The sequence below is a fragment of the Microsporum canis genome, genomic scaffold (assembly GCF_000151145.1).
Source record: "Microsporum canis CBS 113480 supercont1.1 genomic scaffold, whole genome shotgun sequence".
NCBI classification, from domain to species: domain Eukaryota; kingdom Fungi; phylum Ascomycota; class Eurotiomycetes; order Onygenales; family Arthrodermataceae; genus Microsporum; species Microsporum canis.
The window spans coordinates 1,246,210-1,263,687 of record NW_003299169.1 but is presented as its reverse complement, the minus strand read 5'-3'; the positions used below and the strand labels follow the sequence as shown (position 1 = coordinate 1,263,687).

Genomic DNA, 17,478 nt, shown 5'->3' with positions numbered 1-17,478 from the left:
TTAGTGTCTCATGGATCCCATCAACTGCACAATTCGCAGAGCCACATCGAAACCTCTTGCAGCTGTTGATCTCTGATTTCTTTCCCTTGATACGAGGATCGACGATATCGCCATGTGAACCCAGAAAGGTTTCCTGGCGCTGACACCGGCATATCCAGCGTTATTAGGCGACTTGGTCAAAAGTCACCGCTATCGGAGGATTTCCCGGTGGGTATGATTTTCGCAGTCATTGCAGGAATCATGCCGAATATGCCGTAACCCCTCATCTCTTAAAGCCGTTCGTATAATGAAGGGGCACATACGAGATTCTAGCCTAAGAAACAAACTAAACACGACGGCTGTTCGGTTTGAAGTGATGGTGGGTTGCAGGATGTTGATGAGATGTAGTTGATATTGATGCTTAGTCAGATTTTGTGCCTTTTACCTCTTTTCATGGAAGAAAAAGTCACTAAAGTGGCAAAGCTGCTTGATTTTGCACATTTAACACTATTACCATCAGTTCTTGATTCTGCAGACTGGTGAAGATTGTATGTACATTGCTCCTGCTATTGTAACTACCGAACTGGTGCAAAAATGGTCTGCAGTTAACTATTTGCCTTGGGTCATGCTTGAAATCACAAGCAGCGGCAAATGAATACCATCTTAAGAACAAATGACTCTAAGTCAAATGATGAAGTGCCAGCGGACGAACAGGACGTGAAAGAAGTAATCTCTCAGTCCCCGCCGGTGAACAGTGACTACCTGCCTCTACCCTGGACAGGCTAGTTAGATTATGTCTGCGGGAACCGCTAAGCTTAAGTGCCAGCAAGAACCAAGTAGTTGCGGCTTCTAACCTCTCTATGCGTGTCTGAATACCTACCTGCGCAATGCGAACCCTCCAGTGTCCTGTTCCTGGACATGTCGCATCGCGTCCATACTCGAGAACCGATACTCTCTCCAAGACCCATCCCAGGCTTTCTATGCTACTAAAAACCGTCCGGACCGTAATAAGCCTCCAGATGTCGCCATGGGCCGGGAATTTGTGCAGCAACTAGGTCTAGCAAACACCCGAGACTTGGTAACGCTGACCCGCTGGAACACGCGGTATAAAATCCACTTCATGAGAATCAGCAGTGAGATGTTCCCTTTCGCAAGCCATTCTGAGTATGGTTATATGTATAAACTTTCTCCACTTGCTTCAGAGGCACTAGCTGAGGTGGGATGTGTTGCTGTGGAACGCAATCATCATCTCACTGTTTATCCTGGCCAGGTGTTCTTGACTTTCGAGTTGCACCCTCCCCAAACCGCTGGACAGTAACCAAGCGTTACTCAACTTGGCTCTTCTCGCAGGGAGGTTATCGAGAGCTCTATCAAGGATCTGGGGTACCATGCGGAGATGCTCAGTCTCTTGAAATTACCTCCCCAAATGGATCGCGATGCAGTAATGATCTTACACATGGGTGGCACGTTTGGGGACAAGAAGATCGCCCTTACTCGGTTCAGAGAAACTGGAAAATGACGATATGAACTGGACAGTGCATGATCTTCTGCCCATATTCGAGGAACTAAATATACCCATCATGTCGGACTCTCATCATTATAATATCCTTTTTAATCCAGATAAGGTTCGGGAAGGTACCCTTATTATAATGTTCCTCTACGATCGAATAAGATCAACATGGACGAGAAAAGGGACATACATAGAATGCATTATTCCGAACCCAATCACCAAAGTACAGCGATGGAAGCATAATCCTAGAGTATCCACATTACCACCCTGTGACTCAAGTATGGATGTCATGATTGAAGCGAAAGATAAAGAGCAGGCCGTCTTTGAGCTATGAGGATCCATAAGCTTCCGGGATTTGAGAAGGTAAACAACATTATACCATACTGCTGGGAGGATGAGATGAAAACCCCCCTAAAACCCTAATAATTCGCAGATAGTGAAGAAGCATCCAAGTTAGACTCAGGTGAAATTAACATGGGTGGCCCATATGATCGGGTTTACTGACCTCTGGAATAGAGGAATGGCCCAGTCGTCCAAAACGTGGATTGAAACTCAATCAGGCTAATAAACCAAGATAAGTTCAAGGGAGAACAAGACAGGAAAAAGTAGAGTCGACCCTAGAAGAAGATGGTGATCTAGCTTTCCCCGATGACATTTCGCAGGTTGTTCAGCGTCAGTACGACAAAGATCAACAACAATTAACGAACAAAGTAAAGTTCGGAAATCTCAGGGTACTCAACAAGTTACCGGCAGAAAGACGAAGAGTAAGAAGAATGCTTGAGCGACAAGTGGTATTTTTTACATGGTATATATACCCATATCTTTCCAAGCTATATGCCGGTTCTCCTACTAGCTTCTTCATCCAAGGGGGCGTACTTTGGGCAGTAAAAAGTGCACTCGATAGCTACGTCTACCCGCCTCATACGCCTTGAACCGAGACAGTGTGAATAATAGCCGATATAAAGATAGATTCTCCAATACGATAACATATTTAACGGTGTAGTTATATACAATATTGAATCTCTTCTTTGTGAACACTGCTAATAGATTACATAAACCAGTAAAACAGCATACTAGTCCGATTAGTCATAAAGCTTTACTGAACGACATCTAAAACAGTTACAAAGCTGTAGAAAAGCAGAATATTTGCTATGTGGATTAGCAAATGTCAATTATATTGGTACATTAATACTCTCTTCTTAATATCACAGGGAACCACTGAATATTACTGGAATCTGTCAATGACCGAAATGACCAAAGAGGCTGGTTTGCGTAATGACTCATATTCCAAGTCAACACTCGATCATTACTGTGATTATGATATCTCTTAGAGACATTTTTATGCTGCTAAGACCTGAAAATGCATAGTGAGTTGCTAATCAAGTCCTCAGTCGGCGACTTCAGCGTAGTATCTCGCCGGTAGGAGCACAGGGATGCAAAGCGTTAATTGTAACGCTGCAACTAGAAGACTTTGGATACGAACTAAAAAATAAGCACTCTGATGCATTTCAGAAACTTCAAGAATGTCTTGCCTTCTTTTCGCATCCTAACCCTTTCATGGCACCGGGGATAACGATATATGAATATTCTATAATCCACGCATATTTTCAAGCTCGCCACTATACTCAACTGTGAGTTTCTACCACTTGAAATCTACCATACTGGAATATCACTCTCTAGAAAATTACCAAAATGCAACTCTCACAGCCTGTTGTCTCTCATGTCAAGAAGCAGGACCCTATGGCAGATGGTGCCGCACCTTACTTCACAGAGTACCAGCATATCTTCTTCCCTCAACTTACTTGTATGAGCAAAACTCATTTGGAAGCATGGATCTTTGATGCTATTGACCCAACCGTCGATAATATTGCTGTTACCATGACATTCTTCCGTGATGGTACTCAAGCAGCTTTGGGGAAATGTCCAATTCGCACTACATTTCGAGCCGCTTTACCAGATGGAAGCAAGATAGCGGCGGAACTTTTCGCTCAAGATAGCATCATCGAAGCCGACCCAGAAACGGAGAAGATTGTAGGGAAATGGCTAGGAAAGAAGGATGATGATGATACCGGTGATTCTTCATGGGCACAATATGAAGTGTCATTCGACATGTCGGAGGTTATTGTTACTATCAACCTACCCACTGTCCGAGGCACCCTGAAACTCCAACAGCATGGTGGAAGAGATGTTGAAATCACCACAGAGCGTCAGCTGATGGGACCTGGGTTAGCTTGGGTGCACTCAATTCCTCGCGCAAAGGCGGAGGTGAACTTTACCTTCCATGAAGAAGAAGCATCCAAACAACTGCAATTCGAGGGTTATGGAGGCAATGATTATTGTCGATCGACTGAGTCGATGCCTGAATTGATGGAAGGGACCACATATGTCCGTGGTCATGCGGGCTCTTACACTTTCGTCCTATTCCGCCTCTTCAGTCGCCTCCACCCCGGCAAAACGTACACTAGGGCAACTTTGGTGAAAGATGATACAGTGCTCGTTGAAATGGTTTCAGATGATAGTGTCTCTTTGACGAAAGACTACTTATCATTTCGCTCTACATACAGCGGGAAGCTCAGGGGCAATTACTCCGACCATACCACTGGCTACAGAGTGGATTTTGTTTCCCCCAGTCGAAGCAAGCATTGGTCATTTGAACTCAACCACCAAAATTTGTGGTGGAGTATGCCTACGGAAGCACCTCCAGCGAGGACGGGAAATAATGGCTTTATCTCCGCGGTAACTGGTGGTGATACCAGTGAACCAGTGCAGCAAGGAATGGCTACCATTGTACATATACAAATGACGGCGATGAAGTCCGATTATAAAGGGATCAGTAACCGCCAACTATAAAGTTAGCTTATGATAGTGACAACAGACATTAACATTAAAGAGAGAAATACATGAATGTAACCTTTTCATAATATGGCTACTGATACTTAGTATAAGCATCCAAAATATATTACTGGCGTAGCCATACCAGCCACTGAAGCAGACCAAAACTCGAATCTGTCCCCCACTTTTCGAAAAGGAAAAATAGGAGTCTTGTTTGAGTACCAATTAAAAGGGACTGCCCTTCAATTCGGCGAGAATCATGCCAAAGCCCCGCCCCGCTGTTGTTGGCGCCGATTCGGCGATTTTCGGATGATGTATTGCAGTCATTCTTTTTTTTTTTTTTTTTGAAGAACAGCATTGAGAAGGCTTTATAATAGAGCAAGGGAAGAATGTAATGTTTTTTGTTCTAGCTGCCTATGCCACGGCAGAAAATATACAGATTGCCCTCTTCCAGACACGCAGCAAACCATATCAACAGATAAAACGCGCGCAAACCGCAATAATGGTCCAACTTCCGGAGAGACAAACCGCCCTTACCTTCGGAAACGATGGAAACTTACACGTCTCCCATGATGCTCAGGTAGCGCAACTCAAGCCCGATATGATCATTGTGAAAACTGCAGTGGTATCAGTAAATCCTGTGGATACCAAGATGGAAGCTGGATTCTCCAAACCTGGCCTGATTGGGGGATGTGACTTTGCGGGAGTTGTTGTGGCGGTGGGTTCAGGGGTTAAACGAGACGTCAAGGTTGGAGACCGAATTAGCGGAGCAGTGATGGGATCGGATCCACTCGACCCCTCGTCTGGTGCTTTTGCAACCTATGTCAGCGCACCTGCGGATATAACTCTTACCCTCCCTGAGAACGTTCCCTGGTCCATCGGTGGGGCTATGTCCACTATCTGGTTCACTGCTGGTCAAGCTTTGTTTCAAAATCTCTTGTCAGAGCTTGATGTCTGGCCTATACTCCGCCCTGCTAAGGAGCCCAAAACTGTCCTTGTGTATGGGGGAAGCACTTCGGTAGGCACAACTGCAATTCAACTTCTCAAGCTTGCAGGCCTCCGTCCTATTACGACGTGCTCTCCAAAAAACTATGAACTGGTCAAGAGTTATGGAGCGGAAGAGGTGTTCGATTATCGCTCACCGTCATGCGCGGAAGACATCAAGAAGGCCACCAGGAACAACCTGAAATATGCACTAGACTGCATCTCAACGAAGAGCTCAATTGATATTTGTTATGGTGCCATTGGCCGTGCTGGTGGCCACTATACCTCCCTTGACCCCTTTTGGGAATCAACAGCAAATACTAGAAAGGCCATCAAGGCCACTTGGATTGTAGGAATATCTATGTTGGGTAAAGATATTGCTTGGCCACCGCCTTATGAAAGGCCCGGAAATGAGGAAACGAGAGCATTTGGTGGCAAGTTGGCTCAAATCCTCCAAAATATACTCGATGAGAAGAAGATGCGGCCCCATCCGCTGAGGGTTAAAGAAAAGGCAACATGGGAGGACGTGCTTTCTGGCCTGGACGAGGTGAAATCAGGACAAGTATCAGGGGAGAAGCTTGTTTTCGTGTTTTGAACGGCTATTTCATATGTAATGTAGTATAACTCTGCAACCTTACCACAGTCATTTGCCACTTTTAGAACTGGGTTATCGAGTGATATAGTTATGTAAAATAAAATGAGCTAATATTTGATGATTGATATAGCTCCCATGTACTGTATATAGCCTTGAACCATGGGAGGGGAGTAGCTTAATACAAGGATACCTTTGCTTGGCAGTAATGTAGCTCCGAAAACTAACCTATTACCAGTAAACGACTATTCTAAACTGCCATTTACTTTGACAAGTAACCGGACGGAGAATTTTGAGTTGGATATCGTTATATACTCCCTGCTTGCTTTTTTCTGTACTACATCGCTGCAGATCAACAAGTCGATCTCAGCGCGCCAAGATTTAAGCTTATTATTTGCCGCCAAGGAACCCGCCATTCCTAATTCGACGACCAGACATTCTTACCATGTAAGCCTCGTGTTTCTCTTCCTTCCACAGCCGCCCCTTTATTTTTACTATTTATACTTGTCAACCTATGATCTCCCGTTGGCTCACCTTCTATCCGTGATCTCACCAAGGCTTACACACCCTGGTACAGCCTGGACGCTCTTACTACATGCTTTGGAATAGCACTGTGGGACCATCCTACATTCTCACACTCGTTATATCAGAACAAGGATCTTTGTTATACGAATGTAGTATGCATAATACATGCATGCTCTCTCGACCTTTTCCTAGAACTGGTAAACGAGCAGTTATTGTGGCATTATATGCGGCAGTCACTAGGTCTTACTAACATCAGCATCATCTATACGGTACATAATAGGCTCTGGCCTCCAGGGGTATGGCCTGTTTCTGGTATCGCCCCGTCTTGACGGCATTCTATTCCAGCATTATCACACGTGGATATACCTAGGGAAATATAACTCGTGGCATGACACACCCTCTCCACTTCTCCACAGCCACTAGGAGCCTTGTGGCTAACATCCGTCCATAAGCCCTTTGATGGGACTAGCTCGTTCATGAAGGACGGACAGTTTACGCACTTTACAGTCAAGCGGGAGCTGCCGTCGAATATCTAAGTTGCAACCTCAGTTAGCAGGGCTCATATCAAGCTCAAATACTGCCAAGGGACGAAGGTTGCATTGCAGCCAACGCAGGGGACAGGGTTTCTCCTTTTCCTATCCAATCTCATTACATAGTATGTTTACTCTGTAGTTAGGATGTTTTCTCCTCCTTGCATTTTTAACAGACCCAACGGGAAATATACATTTGATAGCCCTATCAATGCCCATCTTATCCATCTAATACATTGGTTAAGCAGCCTGGGCCATCATTGGTTTCTGCTTAAAAACCGACCGCTCGGCCTCTTTTGGGCCTAACTCTCCATTGCCTCGATGATTATTTGTTTAGTGAGGTGTAAAAGCTCTTGTCTAAGGTTTATATGCGGTTACCTTGAAATCCACTCTTGGTTATTGCGGGAGCAGAGCTACCTAACTAACACAGTTGCCATACTCCTGTATGCAATCAATACGAGAAAGACCATGCTTGTATATATAACTGTCTGATCAGCCCTGGTAGGGGAATGCATTCCTGCATTCCACCGCCGAGGAACTATTCCGTGTGTTTTCTGGAGTGGTCATTTAGTTCCACCCCCTTCTGCCAGTTCTCTCAGTATTTTTCTTCTCAGGCATATTTCTGAATTGAGCTCTACCGATATTATCCTTCCTAGATATACTTATTTTGCCTCTACTGTCCCAGTGCTCCCTCGATTCTTCCTATCTACGGCGTATCACTCCCAACAGCCAATTATAACGATGTTAAGAGACCTAAAATTTGTGACCAAGCCAGTCAACGATGCGCCCCATGGCCAAAAGAGAAAGACAATGCAGACATGTTCATCTGAAGCACGGTTACGGTTGGCCTGTAATCGTTGCCACGCACAAAAATTGAGATGCCTACGCTCCGAAGGCACCGAGCCAGGGAATAAATGCGACCGCTGTCGACGTGCATCTGTCCTGTGTGTCTATAGCCCTCCAAATCGTATAGGCCGACCTGCAAGAACTGGAAAAACACCCACAACCTCGTCTGCCGATTCTTTAAAATCAGATGGCCAGAGTAGTTTGCGGAACGCGCCTCAACAGCATTCCCCAAAATCTCCATCTCCAGGTCCTCAGCCACGGTTCCCTCCCAGGCAGGGGTCTTCAATTGACTCTATGACTGAAGATTCAGGGATGTTTGATTTTCACTGGGATGGATCTGATATTAAAGTTGATATGGTATCTTATTACAACAACGATATGCCATCTCTAGAGAGTTCCATCGCTCTATTTACTGAGAATACATCTATTCTGGAAGAAATATCTCAAAATACATATATGTCGGAGGAAATATCTGGAATACCGTCACCTACTGATAGGTCCTGTGGTGCTCCAGGGAATCAACTTTTTGCCATGGAGAAATCTCGCGATAGTTATGTTCGAGAACTTACAACTTTAGGGCTAACTCAATATGACCAGCTCCGCCATCTAGAGCGAATGAGAAATTGTGCTGGTGATAATAGAAAGGCATTATTTACTCGGCTGCACGGTTATCCGATACATGATATGCTGGAGCAGGTTCAAAAGCTCACCGAGATAATAAGGCAGCTAATGCCAGTGCCAGAATATGGAAGCGGGTTGTTTGGTGTGTCTCCGGATGCTGTCAGTGAACCTATCCCGGAGCTGGACTCTTCTCTATTCACCAACAACACAATGGCGAATGAATTTTCTGACATATTGGTACAACCATTTTCGGATACCTCCTGTTTAAGCTCCGGTGGTAGCAGCAGCCGGTTATCACCTATAACACCGAGCAAGCCGGCCCCCATAGACACTTCAACGATCCTCCTATTTGTTTCGTGTTACCTCCGACTAGCCCAGTCATTTGCCTTGTTCTTTACGGACCTTCATGCCTTTCTTGTTTTTCCAAGTGTTATTGATCCCATACCTTCAGATATGACCCGGTTATTTCCTGGCCTCAAGCTTGGCTCATTTCAGTCATATGTAGGAGTGGGTCTTGAGATATCCATTGTCGTTCAAGTCAGTGAACGTATGCTGCACCGCCTACATAGCTCACTTGGCCTATCCTGGGGGCAATGCGACTCTGAAAACTCTTTCAGCCATCACTTCCCGACGGGCACCTGGAACAATGCGGAGGCTATTACCCCAGTTATGATCAGAGCAATTCAGGCGCAGGAGAGGATAGAGGCCCGGGACGAGAGAGGAGACACATTCACACGACTATTACTGATAATAGAGGGCGTCAAAAAGTTGATGAAGTCGCAGCCGCTTCTATAAACATTTTGGAGAAATAGTCATCTGCTTTGTCATTTCCTGGCCTTTTGTTGGTATATAAATGTTATGGGTTGAATGGAATGCGGAGTCACATCACCCGAGTCCAGTAATAGTGCTTTGCATAACTCGTCATAGGCCCGTGTAATATGGAATACCGGAGGTCCGGCAAAAGGATTCTTACATATCTTTCCTATGCCGATGTGCTTTTCAACAGCAACCGTGTCAACGTCAGGCTCAATAGCTGTTATTTTCAGGGAATAGGAACATCCACCGTGATATAGTATCACGATCCGGCCCATCTACAAGAAGACTAGAGGTCATTATAGACACTTACATAGATAATACTACCATATAATTATGTCATGGCGGGAGATACGACTTAAGAGAACCAACCATTCGACTCTCCAGGTCCCTTTTCTCCAAACAACCCTCCCATTAATATAAAACCACTACAAACTGGGATCCCCTGGTTATATGTGGCTCTCACATACATAGTAGAGGATAGAGGACAGAGTATACACTGTGCCATCCCAGATTGGCATTAACTAATGAGTGATGTCCGGAAAACCCACATGGGGGAAGCCAGTTTAATGACGATCCGCTCGGAAGCCAAGGGCGATATTTTAAATACGAAGTACTCCATAGTTCTTGCAGAAAGTTTGGCCATCTGAAAGTGAAATGAGATCGCTGCTGACTGACTATTGCATACCCTGAAAATACGATGAAAGATAGTTGGCTCCAAACCCCCAGGGAGCGTTAAGGCTTCTTTAAGGGTCAATCTTCCGTTTACCTAGGGCTGCTGTTAACTAGGGGATTAATGGTAGTCACTATGTAGTACCTCCGTTATAGATAAGAAGGATGTCTTGGCCGGTTGCTCGGTTACAGGCCCTGAAGGCGAGTATATTTTTCCCATCTCGCCAAATCGCCTCCTACGGAGAATGTTCGGGTATGAAGGGAGACACAGCCATTGCCAAGCACAACCAAGATCGTCCTAGTGTGAAGAAAGGGAAAAGAAGCTTTGGTTGAAATGCTTTGCTGGCCGTCTGTGTATTAATATACTATTTATGCCTGTTTGAGGATGTTCAGACTTTGGGGGCGTTGTGGCAGTTATACGAGCAATACGGTAGAGCTTGTGAGTGCTAGCTACTACTGTGCATAAGTTGAATAACTTGCAAAACCGCCGCTCGTGGTGGGTGGAGCTCCTTTCAGGACTGTTGGGCCTACGGGGTTTCCCGGTGCTCTCCGATCTCTCTCGTGGTTCGTCTCAATTTAGCTACTGGATGAAAGCAAAGCCAAGTCGCGCATCAGTATATTGGTGGTTACTTTTATGGAAAAGACCAATGGCAATAATCGAGGGTGCTTTTGATCTGTAAATATATGCATTGTTCTGTACAGGGTACTCCATAGTCCTTGTAATAGTCATATTGTACATGCACACACACCTCTCCCCTCAAGCATTTTCTCTTTCCGTCTTTTCCGTTCTTTTTCAATTCCTTTTTTATAGTGGAATAGCACTGTTTGGAATACCAAGGGTATCTGAATGATTAAATCATTTCTATGGGAAAAGACAGGAAAATAGAGAGCCTCGTCTTCCGTTTGCGCTTTTATTTAATGTCGGAGCTACCGACGGGTGGCAGACGCTGTGTGTTAAATATCCATTGCATGATCACATAGAAAATGTAAGCAAGCAGTTTTAATAAGCCAAAAGTGAGACGTCACTGAGTGATGGATCAACAAACAGCTCCTCCAAGAAATACAACAGACCTTGCAAGCTTGGCTAAGATCTGCCGTCTTGTAAAAGATGAAGGAGATCAATTCGCGGATGTAACTCGAATCAACAGGGAGTGTAGAGAGTAACGCATTTTAATGCAACAAGATAAACTCAATAAGATCCTGGAATTAATTTCAAAGCCAACAGTGACAAGTTTCCGGTTTTCGGTTATTCATAATTGAGCACAGGTGAGCATAAGGTACCAATGACAAAGTGATATCAAGCACTGCAAGAATAGTGGTAGTGGGCGCTTTGAAGTCATTATTCCCGGAAAGTAGGTGTCTTGGAGCAATAAATATCCATTCATTCGCTTGCAATAGATAATTTTGACTTCCAGGGTAATGTAGATAGCCTGAGTTAATACTCGTATAATCAATGATGGCAGTGGACCTGATTGCATTCCGTAAGCTGCCTCGATATCGAGTATTCTGGCAAAGAGTAGCCACCAGCATGAGTGGCTTTGCAATTTCAAGAAAATCAATATCGCATCCAGCATGTACGACATTTCGTCTTAGATAATGAGACTAATGGGATATCTTGATATTTGCTCTTTCTGTGGAGGGGATGGCCGAAAAGATGATAACTTCAAGTCACATTTCTCGCACACGCTTTGCAGCCCTAGATGTCAAAGTATCGTCTGGTAGCCCGCTCCTCTTAGTGCCAGGCAGGCTACTTGTGCGGATGTCATTATCATCCTGGCTAACCCTTCGGTTAGGGTACTTTCCTTCAAACCCTTCAAAGCAATTTGCTGTAATCGGGCTACCGGTGGAAAAGTAGGGATGTTCCAATGCCTGTTTCGCAGTAATCCTCTTCGCTGGGTTATATTCCAATAGCCGAGAGAGAAGGTCGAACCCCTCCTTCCCAGGAGTTCCCGCTACCGAAGAAGCAGAATATGAACCATTTTTAAGACAGGCATTATACCATGGCTCTAAGCTAGAGGGCTTATGAATATGACTTGTTCCAGGACCAAGGGCAAAGGCCTGAAGTTGGCCATACTCAGGCATCGACGCTAATCCAGGCCAATTTTGCTTCAGGGGCATCCCAAGTATTTCCATTATTTTAAGCATTTGATTTCTTTGGAAAGGGACATTTTTTTTACTGTCCATCTTTGCTTCCTCGCCTTTGAAAATGGGGCGAAGAGAGAGTAGCTCAGCAAATATGCATCCCACAGCCCAGAGATCAACAGCCGGGGTATAGTGGCGACTACCAAGTAGTAGCTCTGGCGCCCGATACCATATTGTCACAACGACCTTGTCACCAGAAAAGAGAGAGTTGAGTGGCTTATAGAATAATCGAGCAAGTCCAAGATCCCCAATCCTCACTGCGCCGCTCGAGGTAACTAGAATGTTTGCAGGCTTGAGATCACGATGAAGTACCCAATTTGAATGGAGATAGAGGAGCCCATTGAGTAGTTGGAAGAGAATCGACTTAACCATCGGTGCAGGGATGGCATGGCGCTGAGGCTGTGTATGATGGTGAATTATTTGCAGAAGATCATGTTCAGTATACTCAAATACCATAAAAATGCAACGATCCTCAAGAATAATTTCCACGAGCCTCACAACATTTGGGTGATTTAGCTCAGTGCAAAGGGCAATTTCTCGAACGGCAGATTGCGAAAGCCCTGTGTACTGGATGGTCTCTCCTTCCTTGTCTGGTTTGAATCTAAAATTGGGTTGCTTAACAACACTGCCAGATTTGATCGAATGAGGGATATATTCTCACTTCTTGATAGCAAATTCACCCTTTTGTCCATTTTTGCCGACCGCCTTGTACACGCGTCCGTATGTACCGCTACTGATAAACCCGACAATATGGTATTTCTCTCGTATCCGAACTTTGCTGGTATAGCCAAATCCTGGTGATTTTATTTGGTTTGTGGAGTCTGGATATTGTTCAGTCAGCAAACGGTCAGCTCAGGGGTTAACTAAACCGGAACTTTCGGGTAGATGGGAAAGAGCATGATATTCGAAAAGGTAAAGATTTGCCAATGTAGGTTTTTAGAATTGAAAAGGACATGGATGATGTATAGATGATAGGCCTAAAGAGATGCCCAGACAGTACTCCATTCTTTGTGGATATAGTAACAGAGCAACCTCGGGATTTGGGCAGGCTCGAGTTATTTTTTTAGCCGACAGCGGCACAGAAGCGAAAAGGAACCACCCAGAGGACCACGGAAGCGAAGTCAATGCTGGGTTAATTAATATTTGAAAAAAAGGGAGGGTTGTAGAGAATGGCAACTGGAGCATAGATGCCGAGAAATATCGGGTATCAAGAGTTGAGTGACATTAAAGGTGGCAGTGTAAACATGTCAAAAAACATGTCGAAAGAAAGTAATTCTTGAAAAAACCACCGAGGTCCTCCTGTAGAATGTAATTGCCTTACCATCAAAAGCTACTTGTACGGTCCGATGTATGCCTTTGGTCGTTGATCGAGAAGCCATTTGAACGAGGGCGAAATTAAACAGGGCAAGTGAAAAATGAAGAAAAAAAAACTTGAAGGAATTAAGTAGATCATTCAGAGGTAAAATAATCTTCCAGGTATCTAAAAATACAGAAATATCAATTATTTATGCAGGTTGATGTTGTTATTCTGATGAACTTCCCAGTGGCTTGTTTTTTATATGTCGTCCATTCAAGCTCACGTCACGTGAACGTTTCAACATCCTTCGGAGGATGCGCTTTTTTTTCCCTTTCTTCGTCAACTTGAAGACTGATGGGAAGAGACAGGATTGCTCCATAGAATAGTATATGCGCTGAATGTTAGACTTCCAATGCCCTAATACTGGCTCTATCCAGGTATAATGGTCGATAGAGCTGAATATTTTCTCCCTTACCACGAGCCAGGTATCAGGACGATTCTTGTTCAATCTTCGCTGATCAAAGCCTTTGATAGCTTGATATTTTGTGGCTTGCTTGGATAAGTATTCATCAGCATTACCTGGGGAACCCCAGGAGCAAAATGGCTAGACATGAGCTCGCAAGACACCATCGTTCAACTCGGATATTTGGGCCTCCTACTTTTAGTTTTTGAAGGTAAAGCTAGGTGTTTTCCTATATTCAATTATTTTCATTAGCTCACAGTTACAAAGGAGGATTGGGCACCGACTTTCGGTCCCTGAGGGCGAATATCGCCCTGTCGGTGGCTGTGGCAGTTACAGGGGTATGTTTCCCCATGGGTATTGCTTTGTGCTCCAGCCACTCGCCGAGGCAACGCCGCTTCAAGCGTTTGCTGCCGGTGCAGCACTATGCTCTACTAGTTTAGGGACTACTTTTACCATCTTAAATACGAGCGGGCTGTTATCCACCCGCCTTGGTACAGTATTAAGCAGCGCTGCCATGATGATGTTGTTGGGCTTGTGTCCAAGTTATCTCTAATCTCGGAAAAGCCAACGTATCATTTAACCCTGTTTCGGTTATTAGGCCTCTTGCCGTGTCCTTCGGCTTAACTATCACCGTCCCACTGGTATGCAGGTTCATCGTGAAGCCGTTGACCTTGATGTTCAATAAAATAAGGCAATCAAACACAGATGGTTATGTGAACAGGCCATCTCGAATGACTTATACTCCTTTCATCCTGCATACATTCATATTCTTTGGACTTGTAACTAGTGCTACCATTGCGGGTACATCCAACCTCTTTGCCGCTTACTTGGCCGGAGCCTCAATTAGTTGGTGGGATAGTGAGGTTTCTCATCCAGAGGTGTCTACAAAGAACAAATCATCTACATTTCTAAACTACAATCCCAAAATAGCACTGCTCTGGTGCAACCGCTCACTGGGGAAAATGTAGGAAGCTCAAATCCCAAAGCTGACAGTTTTACAAGCAGCTGTCATGTATCCTTGAAAAATGGCGGCTTGGATATATATCACAAATATTACGCTCCAGTTACAGCGTATATCTTGAAACCATTATTTTTCGTATGTTGCATCCCATTTATATCCCCAGACTCATTGCTAATTGAAAAATAAGGCATCAATTGGTTTTGCAGTCCCAATCAACGATATGTTCCATAGCGAAACTGTATGGAAAGGCATTGTCTTTTCGATTCTAATGTTACTCGGTAAGGTAATCACCGGTATATGGCTTATGCGTTTGAATATATCTTGGCCAAAGCCCTATATACCGAAGAGTATCCGTTCAGTCATGGCAGGCCCTGTGATGTGCTTCAAGCGGACTTCGAAGGAGCAGAAGTGCAAAAGGCAGGCTAAATGGTATCCGATTATTCAATAGAGCACCAATGGATGAGGTAGGACAAGGCAGAAGGCCGATTTCGAACAATTCTGCGTCAGAGTCCTCCAATCCCAATTATCCTTCATCCACCCCTTCCAGAATTAAAAAGCCACTATCACTTTATCCAGCAGCCATGCTAGGCACAGCCATAGTTTCTTGTGGCGAGATAGGATTTTTAATAGTGTCTCTAGCTGAAACAAATGATCTTTTCAGTTCTCACGGAGAGGCACACGCTTGAAGCTCTAAGTTATATCTGATAGTTACTTGGGCCACTGAGTACAAGAATATTAACCAGGAGAGTCAGGAGACTATAGAGGGAAAGGTAAAGAGTTCTAGGAGTAATAGACCCTTTGGGGCAATGGGGTATTTAACAAAGTCATTAAAGTCTCATCATAGGGTTAAATAGGGCATAGGAATACATGGGCCATATGGCCAGAAAATGGAGTATCGAAATGTAGTGTTACATATCCCAAGGGGTAGAAATTAGACTCAGTAACCTATAAAAGAAACGTTAGGAAATGCCGGTAAAATATGACCTCAATTAAGGGTCAACGAAGGGTCATTGCTCACCATCCTGTTCTCTTCGGTTATTATCTTTTTTTTCATTTCCACTGCCATCTTCGTGAGACGCAGAGGGCTTCCCACCAGCCTCCAGAATAGCTTGGTCATCGCCTCTTAATTTCTCAAAGTAAGATTTAATATCTTCCGCCCCGACGGCTTGACCGCTCTCTGCAAATGGCTTCAAGAATTCCTTTACCTTGTCGCGCAAATGATTATAAACCATAACCCCTTCGATCGCCTTTACACGATCTAAGTTACTGAGTGCAGCTTCACCTCTATCCAATAAGCTACCTGTATGGATACTACCGGCGCTGTTGTGGCCATTCTGTGCGTCGCCATCTTCGGATAGTGGAGGTTCGTAAACTTCTTCCTCTTCACGGAGCTGAGGGTTATGTTTAAGATTAGGAAAACATTCCACACATTTACACAAATGGTCGCGGAAATCCTCTTTGACGAAGAGTGAAAACCGTCCCTTAGGGGCCTCCAATGGGAGTGATTCGTGTTTTTCCTTAGGTTTGACTAAATCAGTGCTAAGTTCACTTGAATCGCCAGGCGGTACTGAGGGATCCTTCTTCAACCGTTTAGAGTCCGGCTCCGCGGGTTCATCATCCTCCAGTGCTCGCTTTTCTGTCAAAGTTGCTGTTGATTCATTTGTTTCTTCCTCCTTTGCTTTCATTGTATCATCAAAAACGTCCGGCTTGTTATCTTCAAGGTAAACTGGAGGCAAGAATCCTGGAGTGCCCGCATACCGCTTGATCCATGGATTGGCGTCCAGGCATTTATAGCAAATAAAAGTCTCAAAATCATCCTCATCAGGAAACCCTGGGGGTAATGGTGGGTCTTCGTCATCCTCTTGATTAGTACTGGCCACACGAGGCAATCCTCTCAAGCACTCTGGGTGCCACCAATCTTCACCGCAGCCACCAGTTTCAACTGTGCCAATACCAAGACACTGAAACATAGTCCCTTTTTCTTTATGTGGATCGTACGTGTCACCGCAGCCACAAAATCTATTCCTAAAGTTTTGGTTGTAGTTATTCGTCTTGCATGGCTCTTCTGAGTGAACGCCCTTCTTGCCAGTTGCTGGATCTGCTCTCAGGGAACACGGGGAGTTTGATGGCAATTTTGTGGTTCCACAATCGCATGTAAAGTCACGCTTGGTGAATAATTCAACTAGCTCATGCTCGCCGTGACATGAAATCGAACAGGAATAGCAAACACCGGCAGCGTTGTATGAAGTAGTCGTATCATTAGGAGGATTGCAAGTAATGCAAGAGAATAAACTCTGTCGAAGTGGTCCGAGAGGTCGTGTACAATTATCAAACGACTTTTAGTAGTTCTAGGTCAGCCCTCTCTCAAATACAAGTGGTAAAAGAAACATACGTAAGGCAAGGCTTCGCGCGCGTCGGCCTCTAATCTCAGTTGCTCATTGATGAAACTAGTAGATAATTATTAGTATCTGTTATTTTCTTTTAAATATACTTGTTGTAGGGAAAAAACCTAGCATTTCACATACTCAGAGGCTGTCTGCGAGTTCTCAGAGACGAAGCTCTCGCGTCGCTTGAGAGTGGCTTCGCCCCCGTCTGCTTTCCCATCTGCCAGGCCGGGTGCCTGGTTTTGATCCATCTCGCTGGGAATTGAAAGAAAGGGATAAAATGCCAGTGTTTCGAGGGCAACAACAACAAGAACAACAGCGAAGCTG

The 17,478-nt window shown here is 44.6% G+C and overlaps 7 protein-coding genes across 7 annotated transcripts; 5 read left to right on the top strand and 2 right to left on the bottom strand.

The window, feature by feature from the left end:
* Nucleotides 1–630: 630 nt before the first annotated feature.
* MCYG_00464 (UV-endonuclease UVE-1) lies at nucleotides 631–2,421 on the top strand (the record flags this gene model as incomplete). Its single annotated transcript, XM_002850314.1, has 7 exons — nucleotides 631–726; nucleotides 770–824; nucleotides 882–1,249; nucleotides 1,330–1,476; nucleotides 1,542–1,767; nucleotides 1,923–1,967; nucleotides 2,069–2,421. 7 exons carry the CDS (start codon nucleotides 631–633, stop codon nucleotides 2,419–2,421), a joined length of 1,290 nt encoding a protein of 429 aa, XP_002850360.1.
* Nucleotides 2,422–2,764: 343 nt separating this feature from the next.
* Nucleotides 2,765–4,339, top strand: MCYG_00463 (conserved hypothetical protein; the record flags this gene model as incomplete). Its single annotated transcript, XM_002850313.1, has 3 exons — nucleotides 2,765–2,856; nucleotides 2,881–2,908; nucleotides 3,170–4,339. 3 exons carry the CDS (start codon nucleotides 2,765–2,767, stop codon nucleotides 4,337–4,339), a joined length of 1,290 nt encoding a protein of 429 aa, XP_002850359.1.
* A 484-nt stretch (nucleotides 4,340–4,823) lies between these two features.
* Nucleotides 4,824–5,900, top strand: MCYG_00462 (TOXD; the record flags this gene model as incomplete). Its single annotated transcript, XM_002850312.1, has 1 exon — nucleotides 4,824–5,900. The coding sequence occupies one exon, from the start codon at nucleotides 4,824–4,826 to the stop codon at nucleotides 5,898–5,900; it is 1,077 nt and encodes a 358-aa protein (XP_002850358.1).
* A 1,793-nt stretch (nucleotides 5,901–7,693) lies between these two features.
* On the top strand, nucleotides 7,694–9,214 carry MCYG_00461 (uncharacterized protein; the record flags this gene model as incomplete). The annotated part of the gene is made up of 1 exon (XM_002850311.1): nucleotides 7,694–9,214. One exon carries the CDS (start codon nucleotides 7,694–7,696, stop codon nucleotides 9,212–9,214), a length of 1,521 nt encoding a protein of 506 aa, XP_002850357.1.
* Nucleotides 9,215–11,572: 2,358 nt separating this feature from the next.
* On the bottom strand, nucleotides 11,573–13,425 carry MCYG_00460 (meiotic mRNA stability protein kinase SSN3; the record flags this gene model as incomplete). Its single annotated transcript, XM_002850310.1, has 3 exons — nucleotides 11,573–12,647; nucleotides 12,708–12,867; nucleotides 13,368–13,425. The coding sequence occupies 3 exons, from the start codon at nucleotides 13,423–13,425 to the stop codon at nucleotides 11,573–11,575; spliced, it is 1,293 nt and encodes a 430-aa protein (XP_002850356.1).
* Nucleotides 13,426–13,657: 232 nt separating this feature from the next.
* On the top strand, nucleotides 13,658–15,621 carry MCYG_00459 (conserved hypothetical protein; the record flags this gene model as incomplete). Its single annotated transcript, XM_002850309.1, has 9 exons — nucleotides 13,658–13,720; nucleotides 13,768–13,895; nucleotides 13,917–13,993; nucleotides 14,028–14,309; nucleotides 14,350–14,754; nucleotides 14,793–14,909; nucleotides 14,974–15,184; nucleotides 15,216–15,441; nucleotides 15,463–15,621. The coding sequence occupies 9 exons, from the start codon at nucleotides 13,658–13,660 to the stop codon at nucleotides 15,619–15,621; spliced, it is 1,668 nt and encodes a 555-aa protein (XP_002850355.1).
* Nucleotides 15,622–15,675: 54 nt separating this feature from the next.
* On the bottom strand, nucleotides 15,676–17,402 carry MCYG_00458 (mlo2; the record flags this gene model as incomplete). The annotated part of the gene is made up of 4 exons (XM_002850308.1): nucleotides 15,676–15,712; nucleotides 15,782–17,103; nucleotides 17,160–17,214; nucleotides 17,293–17,402. 4 exons carry the CDS (start codon nucleotides 17,400–17,402, stop codon nucleotides 15,676–15,678), a joined length of 1,524 nt encoding a protein of 507 aa, XP_002850354.1.
* Nucleotides 17,403–17,478: the final 76 nt, after the last annotated feature.